Source organism: Molothrus ater, chromosome 6 (genome assembly GCF_012460135.2).
Source record: "Molothrus ater isolate BHLD 08-10-18 breed brown headed cowbird chromosome 6, BPBGC_Mater_1.1, whole genome shotgun sequence".
Lineage (NCBI taxonomy): Eukaryota > Metazoa > Chordata > Aves > Passeriformes > Icteridae > Molothrus > Molothrus ater.
In genome coordinates this window covers 46290643-46303297 of record NC_050483.2, presented here as the reverse complement: position 1 = coordinate 46303297, position 12655 = coordinate 46290643, and the positions used below count along the sequence as shown (strand labels likewise).

Here is a 12655-nt window from a genome sequence, read left to right as displayed (position 1 = left end):
AAATAGTTTAACAAGTCTAAACATTTGTTTAATGAATCATAATTTTATTTGCACAATATTTTGATATAATATTATGTGTTGAAAAGACCAGATTAATAGATACTTTGTATATTAGTGTGGGGATCTTGATGTGACATTTGTTTAAATAAATAGAGAGACAATGTATATGGCAAACTCTGGAGAAATGCACAGCAGTTACCAGATAAAGAAATCAGTGTTCTGCCCACCAAACCTCTGAGGCAGTAAACAATGGCCTTGTTGCAGGCAGGCCTTTGCTGATAATTGACCTTGTTTGTAGATCTGTCTTGTGGGTTTGCCCTGCCTTGGGACACTTACCCTGCTCAGCTATGTCAGCTCAATTATGTCAGGGTAAAGCTGTCTATGTATTGCTGCTCTGAACTATGTTAGTGTTGCATTGCAGCACAAAGAATTATTTTGCCTGCTGAGCATCCTCAGTCCTCATTTGCTGGTCTGAGGTTCTTCCCAAGGAAATAAATGGTTGAGTCTCAGAACCAGGCCCAGAAGGACACTGTAAATGAGTTTAAAAGCACCCTTTAAAATACTGCTTAAGTTCTTCACAGTGCAGTGTTGTTACTAGGAGGCAATAACGTTCTTAGTGCACAATCACAGATAGAAAGATAGCAGATGTCTGCCTCTTCTAAAGCCTTAAGTAAAAGATTTACTAAAATCTGTTTGTCTGAAATGTCACTCATTTTTATCCAGAATGTTTCTTGTTTTTTATCTAAAGCATATGTTGATTTATTCCAACAAACAAAACTGAATGTTGATGTAAATAGTATCTAAAGTGATGCATCTCTTTTCATTGCCAAAATCAAACAAAATGCAAACAACAAGGCAGACAGGTTAAATGATGCAGTGTAAATGAAGGTTTACATTTGTGCAGCTCCATTAATGAAGCTGTGATGATTTCCTCTGGCTGTTTCCCCACCTCTTGATGACATTGCATGTTGAACTTGTTTTTAAGAGCAAAATCAGCCATTTAACTTAGCCTTGATTGTACTGACTAAAAAGTTTAAATAATTTAATGCATAATTTGGTTCATGTTCCATATGGAGCAGTGAAGTGTTATACGTTCTAGTGTGACAAAGTGTAGATCTTGAACAGTTTTTTATTGGCAATGTAGGTTGTTTGAGTTCAGTGTTTTTTAAAAATTTAAATGAAAAATGAAGCAGTAAGTTTTAGGGTATGTAGCACTGTTTCAGGGTATGCTTTCTTTTAACAGTGTGAAAGAAAAGAAGAGTTTATTGACAGAATAAAACAACTGGATATTGAAACCCAAGCTGCCATTGTGTCACACATTCAAGAGGTAGGATTCTTAGTATTGTCTATTTTGGTGTTGTATCTCTCTCTCCCTTGACTTAACAGGATTTTTTTGCTATAAATTGTTAATGCTTGGAGTTTCACAATGGATACATAAACTTCCCAAAAAAGAAAATTAAATATGCTGCTGCACTCAAACTGTAAGATGAAAATTATTAGTGTTGGGATCCTTGCTTGGCTCAGTGGTCTTTTAAAGAGATGCAGTGGTAAATGCCTTGCTTGCTACTTATAGGTTATGCAGAAGGAGTTGTTGTAAGGATCCATGTGCAATAGTGACAAAATCTATGTGTCTTAGAAAGCTGCACATTCCCCAAGCCCTGTGGGAGGTGACACAGCCTGTCTAGTGACTTGCTTCAGACAGTGGCCTCTGAGCTAGATGGTCTTGAAGAGGTGAAATTGGACATATGCTCTGTTTAAAAAGGTGTTTGATCCAATGACAAACACTCTTGGGTTTCTAAGGCTTCAGAAGAAGGCATGACTTACTAAAGAATACAGAAAGTTTCTTATTTTGGTGAGCCAAGTGGAAGTGCCCCTCACTGGGAATATATGCTGATTGTTCCCAGGTGTCAGTGCATGCGGGTGTAGAAAGCCTGGTACACTCAAATTTGAGGAACAAATAGGGAAAGTCTTAAGACAGGAACTTTTTTCTTAACATTTAAAAAATAGTTCATTTTTTAGGAAAGAAAAAAAATCGTGATGAGTTAAGCACATGGTTGTAACAAAAGCTGGAACAGTCATTAACTGAGCTTGAGACATGTGCCTGATGTTTCTGCTAAATGATTCAGATTAAATCAATTTAGGTAGGGTAGCAGTTGAAAGATACACTGCTGGCAGCAAACAGAGGTTTTTCTGCAGCTGATATAGCTCCTCCCAGCTGTATCAGCTGCAAATTGCAAATTCATTGATATCAGGGGTCCTTCTCAGTAATGCTCAGTGTGGGATTAGTCCCCTCTGTGTGGAAATCACCTCTGGGTCAATAAGACAGCTGCACACTTCTAATTTGTGAGTGCACATACTATTGATCATAATATTTATCTTTCAAAAATCAGACATAATAATTATTAAAAATGGAAATACCAAAAATTTCTGGGTAGTGCTAGAGTTACAGTAGTTGCATTTATTATTTGCAGCCTGGATTTGGTAAAAAGAATATGTTTTTTAATTTATGGGTAGAAGAAATGGGGGGATGATGCAGATACGGTGAACAAATTTTCAACTCAACCAGTGGAAAGACATACTTTTTTGTTCCTACTCCTAGGTGACTCACAATCAGGAGAATGTCTTTGACTTGCAGTGGCTGGAGCTCCCAGATATGGCCCCAGAAGAACTAGAGTCTCTCTCCAGGAATATGGTTTTCCACCTCAGGAGGCTCATTGATGAGAGAGATGAATGCACAGAAGTATGAGGACATATCTCTCCCATATAGAGCTCATGAGAAGCAACAGTTGTGGGCTCCATTCCTTCTCTTGTGTCTTGTTTGTGCACTAGGTTTCTATTTCTTCTGGACCTTTCTACTACACCTCTGAAAATTTGTAGAAAGATTTTGACTTTTCCATTGATTGTTGTGTAAGCACTAAGATGTGGTGAAATGATTGGTAAAGAGCAGTTGAGCAGTGTCTCCATGAAGTGGAGACCAAATGTCTCTGCATGCCTGTCCAGTCATTCAGGCAGTGCTTGCTAGTCTCTCCATTGGCATCTAGCCATTGGGCTCCATTGTCTTCTCTAGGTTTTGTGATTCATCAATTCCTTTCCCTTCAGATCTCTGGAGAAACCTTGTCCTCTTCTTTAGGCTGTTAATCTTCTGTCATGCTTTTGACTGCAATTGTGTTAGTTAAAACTGTTAGTTGTTACAGGTTTGTATGAATTCTTCAAGGGAAACAGACTACTTATTTTGAGCATTGGAAGGGGAATGTTTTAGTGGTTGGAGCATAGTGGAGATTCCTTTCCTCTTCTGTGAAACCTTTACTCCTGGCTGTCTCTTGAATTCTGTATCATGCCAGATGAGTAATTTCCCAAATAATTTTTAGGTATTTTTAAAACAATGTATAAATACACCATTTATCTCTTGGAACAACATAGTTTTCTGTATTTCCAGGTCATTGTAGATCTCACTCAAGAAAGAGATTATCTGCAGTCTCAGCAACCACCAAGCCCTCTGAAAGTACCAAGTCCAGATTCTTCACCAAACCCTGCAAACCCTCTTTCTAATGAAGAAAAGCAGCACCTTGCAGTTGAGCTGGCAGACACAAAGGCTAAATTGAGAAGAATCCGTCAGGAGCTGTAAGTCACCATTATTTTGTGCTTCTAGAGAGACGTGCATATTAAGTCTTGTATATCCTGAAAGTGCAGGAGCTTGTTGGCTCCAATACACTGGCTTCCATAGGAGCTCTCAGAATCACACCTTTCAAATCAGAGCAGTAGGAAAGTAGTAGTGTGTTCCATCTTTTCTTCTTTCATAATTGGCCTTTAAATGTAGAGTGATGGCTACTTCCATTCTTCTTTTTGTGTCTCATCTCTCTCTTCCCCCCTTCAAAATACCAGCTGCTAGCTCTGCTTTTTAACTTGAAGTGGAAGCTATCTATGACAGCCTGTGTACCAATGAGATTTGAACACAGAAACTTAGTATAAAAACAGGGTTGCAAATTTGGATCCATGATATGTGTGTAGTATCATGAGAAAATGATGAAGCTGTCATAACAAAGAATATGTTGGGAGATTTTTCTCTTCCTTTACAGATTCCTGGCAGTGTCCATATAATCAATATTGTTTTAGGAAAGAAAAAAAAATTACTAAGATTTTTCTAATCCTTTTCAGGGAAGAGAAGTCTGAGCAGCTTGCAGATTCTAAACATGAAGTTGAGCAGCTCACCCTAGAGCTGCAAAAAATAAAGCAAGAGGTGAGATGGGCTCTTTTTATTGTGACAATTTTCCCTATTAAAAAAAAAGCCTGTTTCAATGTGAGGCTAAAATTACTACTATGCCTGTTTTATAATGAGGAAATCAACTTAGTCCAGAAAGCTGTTTAAAGATTATGGTTGTGGCATAGCAGTGCTATGCTTCCCACTTAACTGGTGAGAGCAGTCTCATCTGTTCAGCTTGCAAAAAGCCTAGTAAGCCTGAAGCTTATGCAGCATCAGGCATGCTGCATCAGGCATAGTAATGTCAGAGGTCCAACAGGCTGAAGAACCTCTCTGTCTTGTAAAGAATTTACTGGCTACTAGGAGAATTCTTACTCCTTAACCAGAGGAATACTGTTTGTTTATGCTTACAATCAGTAAGTAAATACAAAAAGTAACGTTCCAAGTACACGCTTAAAAGTATTTAGATTTTTCTCCCTGCTTATCCCTCACAGAACATGCACCTTGCCTCAGATGCTCGCTCTGCCCGAGCCTACAGGGATGAGCTGGATTCCCTGAGAGAGAGGGCAAACCGTGTGGAGAGACTGGAGATGGAGCTGGTTCGGTGCAAAGAGAAACTTCACGATGTGGAGTTCTACAAAGCCCGTATGGAGGCAAGTGAAAATTCGGAGAAAGATTTGCGGAGTAATTCTTAATGTTTGGCTTTTGTTGTGTTACTGGTTCATGTGTCATTTGTCATTGAGCTGACTGTAGCAGAACATCAGAGCAGGTAGAAGTTTCTTAACACACATTGTAGCTATTGACTGAGCATTATTAAAACTTCTTTCGGTAGAGGAAGTACTTGGTGCACACAAAATAAATGCCCTTAGTTTTAAAGAACTCTGCTTAGTTCAGCATTATGTGGCTAAACAGGACAGACCTTTTCTGGAGTCCAGATCTTTAGTTTAGCTCTAGGTAAATTCTCTCTGTTCCAAAGTTGTTCCTTGGACAAACATTTTAAATAGCATTTCTACGTTAGTTTAGTGAATGTCTGGGTGTTTTTCCTTAGGGTTCTGGAGCAGATGCAACTGTTAAGATTTTTAAGGATGACCTCAGATGACAAATTCTAGCAACCCCTTTTTGCAACTGTTACTTGTAGTAGAAAGGAGAAAAAATTTGGATCCTCCCTAGTGTCATAAGTGGGGTATGTCAATGAGAAGTGTGTGGTTTTGTTCCAGTAGTAATGTCAGTTGCTTAGTCACCTGCAGCTATGCCCATCCTGGAATTATTAATTGAATTAGGTTGCAAATACCTTGGAGATCATCTGGCCAAACTCATTGGCTCAGCATGGCTGATGTTAAATTTAGGTAGGACCGCTCTTACTTTCTGTTCTTTCAGTTCTTTGAGGAATTCACACCAAAACTCCCAGTAATCCACATACAAAACACTTCAGCCAAGGTCAAATAAATGTCCAGGCTGCTGAACCAAATGGAGGTTCAGTAATTGACAGCCTCACTATAATTAGATAAAATTCCATGTCTGAGGTAAAGAGTAATGTTGCCAGGCCTCTGGCTGAGAGCACAGACCTTATTTTTCTGCTCTATAAACTCTACTTTGTAGGTTATTTTTTCCCCTTCTTTAACCTAAGGGGGCAACTAGCTGCTGCTTCTTATGAATAGGTTCACTAAAATGGATGGTTATTAAATGTAGTAATAGACTACAAAAGCCTGTCCTGCCTCTCAGTAATTCCCAGTTTGCATTAGGAAGAGTGAAGCTCTGCCTCTCTCTGTTTTCCTCCCTCAGGCTGGCAAATCAGTCATGCTCTGCCCTGGCACACTGGCTATCAGTGAGCCATCCTGGTGTTCCCCTTCTGGCTGTGCACTGGAGGTGCTTAGCTGTGCCTGCTGCTCAGATCATTTACCTGGAGCTCAGAGAGGAGATGTTGTGTCCCCTCATTTGAGATCAAGGGAGTAGCTTTCCTGATTGTCCCAGAGCCAGCAGTTTCCTGGACTGCTGTGTTCATGTCCTGCACTGCTAATCTTGCTTAACATAGCATTCAGTTAAGAGACCTTCACATTAGTTTCAAATTTCTTCTAACTCTCCTTGCTCTCTCTTCCATCCTGTCAGTTTTTGGTGGAACTGCAGAATGTCAGAGATTAGTGCTGGCTCTCCAGGGATACGTACCTCCCTGCATTACTGTCATGGTTTAATGCCAGCCAGCAGCCAAGCCCCTTGCAGCCACTAACTCACTCCCCACCAGTGAGATCAGAGGGTGACTTGGAAGGGTAAATGCTGGAGAACTCATGGGTTTAGATAAAGATGGTTTGGTAGGGAAAGCAAAAAGCACACCAAGGAATTAATTCACTGCTTCCCATGATGGGCAGGCAAGTGTTCAGCCATCTCCAGGAGAGCAGAGCCCCATCACATGTAATGGTGACTTGGAAAGTGAAACACAATCACTCCAAATGTCCTCCCCTTCCTTCTTCCCACTTTATATACTGATGCATGATGCCATATGGTCTGGAATATCCCTTTGGTCAGTTTGAGTCACCTGTCCTGGCTGTGTCTCCTCCCAGTTTCCCATGCACCCCCAACTGCCTTGCCATCATGGCAGCACAGAAAGCAAAAGAGGCCTTTGCTCTGTGTGAGCTCTACTCAGCAATGACAAAAACATCTCAATTAACACTGTGTTCAGCCAAATGTAAAACACAGCCCCATAGTAGCCATTTGGCCTACCCCAGCCAAAACCAGCACAAATACAGTAGTGAGACCAGGAGTGTTTCCCATTGATCCAGCACATGTCTAATTTGGAGCCACAGTGTGGCCTTTAGCAAAAGTCACTTTTGTAGGAGCTGAGCTTTTCTAATAGGCAACAGGATTGCACAGCTGTGTGCAGGGTGCTGTGTGGTTTAGAATAGACATCAAGTTTCACATTCTCACCACTCCCTCTGGCATCATTGATCAAATTTTGAATCCAACCATGGACTGACAGCATTGAGCAGCAGGCAAACTCCACTGGTCACAGGCTGGTGCATTCAGAGGATTCCACAGGGCCCTGTTGTGTATTTTTATGGTCACAGACTAGCATAAAGACTGTTCATACTAGCCAGTATCCAGCTTTCCACGGGGCCTCAGTTTTCTGTCAAATCTGACTCAAGTCCTCTGCCCCTCTGAAAGAAGAATTAATGTCTGGGGTCAGTATAGTCTCTGCTTAGATTTGTTCAGGGATATAACATGGTAGAGATTTTTACCTCTAGACAGTACAGTGATTATTCATTTCATGGCATTTACTGGTTGCCAATGGCTTGCTAAGCTCTAACCCTTAAGACCTGAACAAATCATCCAGAGCACACAGTGAAAATGTAGGTGTGTTCAGCCTCAGCTGCTTTTCTGTGGTAATGTGATACCTTAGGGCTCATAGGGTCTTGACAGGGTTGTTAATAAGCAGTGCCAGATTGGTAGGTGAGAAGAAAAAGAGGATTTAATGTTGTGCATCAATGCAGAAAGCTATTAAATGAGCCCTTAAAAATCTTTTCCTTCCTGCTATTGCAGGAGGAGTGCAAAAGGTTGAAATCTGTATGCCAATGTAACACATTTAAGGCTTGTGTGGTGTTCTCCTTCTCTCTATGTCTTGGCAAATTATTCAGGAGTGACATTTTAATTGAACAATCATTCAAGGAACATGAATGTCCTCTGGAGCCTTCCTGCTGGGGTTGCTTAACGAGGTCACAACTGTGAATGTGAAGGAGCAGCTCAGTGCTGGGTTTCCTCCATGGAGTTGCTTCTCTGCAGTGCAGAGCTCCCTTCCAGGATCATCTCCACTGAACCTTTTGTTGTTCCATGAGATGAGATTATTTTCTACGGCCAAGCAGTACGCCTTGCCCAGTTTTTCTTCTTCTCATCATAATCAAATTTCTATGCAGGATGATGGGAGAAGTCTCTTGTCAATTAAAAAAAAAAAGGCAAAAGCATGTCTTGTGTCTTGTATGTTGTCATATAAGTGTTCAATGTTTGATTGTCACAAGATGTTAACTGTTATGGCTCAGCAGCAGCAGCTTCTGAACTGCCTGAAGGCAAGGGTTTGAATTGGGCCAGATGCATGTGAAAATTCTTTTTTTTTTCAGATTTAAACAATCTCATTGCTACTTTAGTTTCTGAAAATGTTTCCCAGTGAGTAACACATCCTGATTGTGCAACCACTTATCCTCAGAGTTAATTGTAACCATCTGAATGCACAGTGCACATTGTTAAAGCTATTTCAAGTTACAGTTGATAGGGCATCAGACCACAATATGTAATTCATTTTAGAAAGTGCAAAAGCTGAGTTATACCCAGTGTATTCAACAAAAAAAAAAAAAAAAAAATCCACAGCCAAATGTTTTTGTTGCTGATTTTAAATTAACCTTATAGTTTTAAAATAATGTTGGTTGTTTTTTATATTTGAATTATATATTTGGTTATTTTTGTATTTGAATTTGTTAATTTGATTAAAAATGAACTTCAATTCCAGTGGAAGCAGCACCACCCCATGACCACCACCTGCTGACTGTCTAACAAGTGTGATTTGTAGCCAGTTAGATTTTTAGGTCAGCTGTGTTATTCCAGCAACTTCTGGGAGATGTTAGTGCTGACATGTGTTAGTTAGGACAGCTTTTCTTCCCATGGAAAGCTTCCATGGACTAATTATTTAAATTATATGAACTTTTCAGTATTAAGACAACCTCAGATCTGAGAGTGAGCAATGTCTACCTCATCACAGCAGGCATTTCCACCTGGTTATTAATTTAATATTTCATCAGAACTACTTTGAACTGGCATGACTGCCCATCCTGGGTGCTCAATGGAAAGTGCTTCAGTTTTCCATATAGTGCAGCTCCCACTGGTTTGTGGTTTGTACCAGAGCCTGCATATGTGTATGTACTTGGCACATAGTTTGGCTCTTGATGAGACACTAAAATAACTAGTTCTTGCTTGGTAGGCAATTTTAAGGATAGTTATGAGGTCATGTCTTTGAGGTCAGACACCACTTCAGTTCTTAGGGCTGTGGTCCAGATTGAGTGTGGTGATCTAGCAAAGTAAACTCTTGGCACATTGCTGTTTCATTACAGATATTCTGGCAGCTTCCATAACACCCAGCAGTTTTTGTGCCATGTACTTCTTCTGGTCTGTCATCTGTTCAGTGTCAACCTTTTAAGTTTGCCCACCCTGAAGTGACCCTGTTAGATCAGACTTGGCCCAAAATGCAGGTTCTGTAACCTTAGTGTTTCAGTATTGTTATTTTAGTTACTAGCATACTCAGACATTTTAATTGAAGATGAACCTCTTCACAAACACTGACATACTTGTCCTTTTAATGCTACTATAGTAGGGAAATTTTTTCTCTCATGATTTGCAAGTTGGTAGCTGACCACTGAGAGATCAAGGGCAGTATGGTACTGCATAAGGTAGACTTTCCATATTATGCCATATACAGTCAAGCTGCAACAAACAACTATGATTATGAAAGGTCTTTAAATGATGGCCCCCTGTGGTACCAAAAGGCAGGGGGAGTGGCTGTCATCAGACACTCTTAACTCATTCTTTACATCTGTCTTTTTTTCCTTCTTTTCTGTTTGCTTTTTAAATAAAAGAGCTTATATAAGGCTTCTTAAGGCTGATTACACCCCAAAAATGAGAAGATAGTAACTGATTAAGTTGTGAAAGTGATTTGCTCATGCCTCGTGATCTTTCAGGAATCTACTTGGTTTGGATGTTTGTGGTCTGAGAGACCAGACATGAACACTGTGTCAGCAGAGACATCACATTTGAAGTCAGTTATCCAGGAATAAACTTGTCTAGCAGTTTGTCCTGTTTGCACATTTTCTGGTTTTGTATATTTCATTGGAACAGCAGAGTGGATGGGGAGAGAATGATGAAGTTTCTGTAGAGATTCAGTCTGCTTCTTGCCCAGTTGTAACTCATCTGGGGAAAATTCCTTACTATATCCATTTAATCTTGAAATGCTGATGAATTCCTGCCATAGAACATACATCTTGGATTCAAGACTTATCTGAGGATCAGATAAAGCTAGCAGTGAGGTATTATAGCTTAAAATGAGACATTTTTGATAAATGTGTTTAAAACATGACCAACGTTTCATGGCCAGATTTGGTGCTTTGGATATTTCATGTTTCCAGAATAAGATACTTGAATGAGCAGAGTTTCATTTGATTTGCTGTTTGCAAGGAGCAGTTGCAGTGCAGTATAATTCACCTGTTTCTAATGCTGTGGCTACAACAAAAGAATAAATTAAACTTCTGCTCAGTAAAACCAGATCCAGAAGCTCTAATGAGTAAGTGACATGGCTTGTGCAGCTCATGCTCATGTGTTTAGTGGGGAAGTGGCAGGGAGTGTTAAGTGATAAAGTGTTAAGTATAAAACAACTTCTGCTGTTCAAGTGAATTAAATTCTGTTCATGAGAGAGAGAGATAAACTTTATTTAACAGACATTTGCACATGAGTGTACTGAAACAGGAATGTGGATCTTGAATGTATTGATGGATACTGTACCCCATCCCTTGAAAGTAAATAATCTGTTTTGAAGCTGGGAAAACAAGGAACTATGATGAATTGGCAAAGGAATTATAACAGTGGAATTGAACAGTTGCTCTTTTCTGTGCACCTTTTGATCTAGCCTCATATAAAGCAAAGAAACTGTCAAGCTTGTAAAATTCAGGAAAAAACTCTAAGAAATATTAGATTTACTTGTATAGTGACTCAAAGGTAATAAAAAATACTATCATCTCTCATTAAAATATTAAGTAAAAGTCTCTCTACGAAACAAACATGTCAGATTTCCTTCTTGTTTTTTTGCAATGTCACTTCATTAAAATCACTTGGTCCATGAAAAGTCAGTAAGAAATTAATAATGTTACTTTTTATCCCTAGGAATTAAGAGAAGACAACATTGTATTAATTGAAACAAAAGCCATGCTAGAAGAACAGCTAACCATGGCAAGAGCTCGTGGTGATAAGTTGCATGAATTAGAGAAGGAAAATCTGCAGTTGAAATCCAAACTTCATGATGTAGAGCTGGTATGCACTTTCTTTTCATTATGCTAATTTTTTAAACTTCCATTTTTATCTTTACATTACAAAATCAAGTCACAGAAACTGGTAGATGCAGGCAAATAAATCAATAGTGCTTTTGAAGAGGTTTTTAGATTGAACTTTCTGCACATGAATTCTTGAAATAGTGCAATGTTAACAGTGTAGTTATTGCCAATGCTACATTGTATGAGACTGAAGGTTTTTTATGCAGAAGGTATATCACAATTTTATAGTAAGGTCTGCTTTCACACATTTTGCTAATGGAGATATTAAAATCTGTTTAAGTAGAAGTTTCTTAGATTAGGAAATTATATCTACTGTAGTTAATAGTCTTTCTTGTTTGAAACAAAATCCCCAGCCATTGCAGAGTCTTTAAGGATCCATTACCACTGTAAAAGACACAAAATTCTAGAATTGCTTTATGTGTAAATCAGAGATACGTTTTATTGCTTCATAAATAAGGAAAGGTATTAAGTGGGAGACTATTGCCTACAAACAAAAAGCAACATTGGACTTCATAAACCCACTAGAAATAATAAGTACTCTTTTATCTCTTGTATTTTACTTAACAGTCCTCTCTTATCCCATCATGATTTGAATTCTTGGAGTTTATCTATAGAGGATTTTCAACTGGTTCTGTTGGAAATAAAAATGTGGAGGATGCTGTATGGGATGACTAAATCTTGATGTACATCAGTGACAAGGGGTGTCCCTCAGGGATCCATACTGGGACCAGTGTTACCTAATATCTCTGTCATTTATGACATTGTCAAAGCGGTCAAGTGCACTGTCAGTGGATTTGCAGGTGACACCAAGCAGAGTGGTGTGGTTGACACATCTGAAGGATGGGATGGCCACCCAGAGGGACCTGGACAAGCTCAAGCAGTGGGCCCATGGGGATCTCATGTGGTTGGTTGAACAAGATCTAGTTCAAGGTGCAGCACCTGGGTCAGGCAACCCCCGGTATCAACACAGGGTGGGGATGAACAGATCAGAGCAGCTCTGCTGATAAGGACTTGGGGGTGCTGCTGGGTGAGAGGTTGGTCATGACCCAACCATGGGCACTCACAGCCCAAAGAACCAAATGTGTCCTGGGCTGCATCCAAAGCAGCATGATCAGCAGGGTGAGGGAGGGGATTCTACCCCTCCATTCTGCTCTGCTGAGACCCCACCTGGAGTGCTGCATCCAGCTCTGGGGTCCCAGCACAGGAAGGACGTGGACCTATTGGAACAAGTCCAGAGGAGGGTCTCCAAGATGATCAGAGGGATGGGGCACCTGTCCTGTGAGGAAAGGCAGAGAGAATTGGGATTTTGCAGCCTGGAGAAGAGGGGGCTCCAGGGTGACCTAATTGCTGCCTTGCAGTACCTGGAGGGAGCCTAAAAGCAGGA

At 40.0% G+C, this 12655-nt stretch overlaps 1 protein-coding gene across 1 annotated transcript in view; it reads left to right on the top strand.

Annotated features, from left to right (window-relative positions):
- The window catches only part of CCDC88C (coiled-coil domain containing 88C), a 96689-nt gene that overhangs the window by 47509 nt on the left and 36525 nt on the right, over window positions 1–12655 (top strand). The window contains 6 exon segments of the mRNA XM_036384050.2: window positions 1244–1327; window positions 2600–2740; window positions 3437–3621; window positions 4156–4237; window positions 4693–4851; window positions 11105–11251. Of these exon segments, the coding sequence (XP_036239943.2) occupies window positions 1244–1327; window positions 2600–2740; window positions 3437–3621; window positions 4156–4237; window positions 4693–4851; window positions 11105–11251 (798 nt within the window).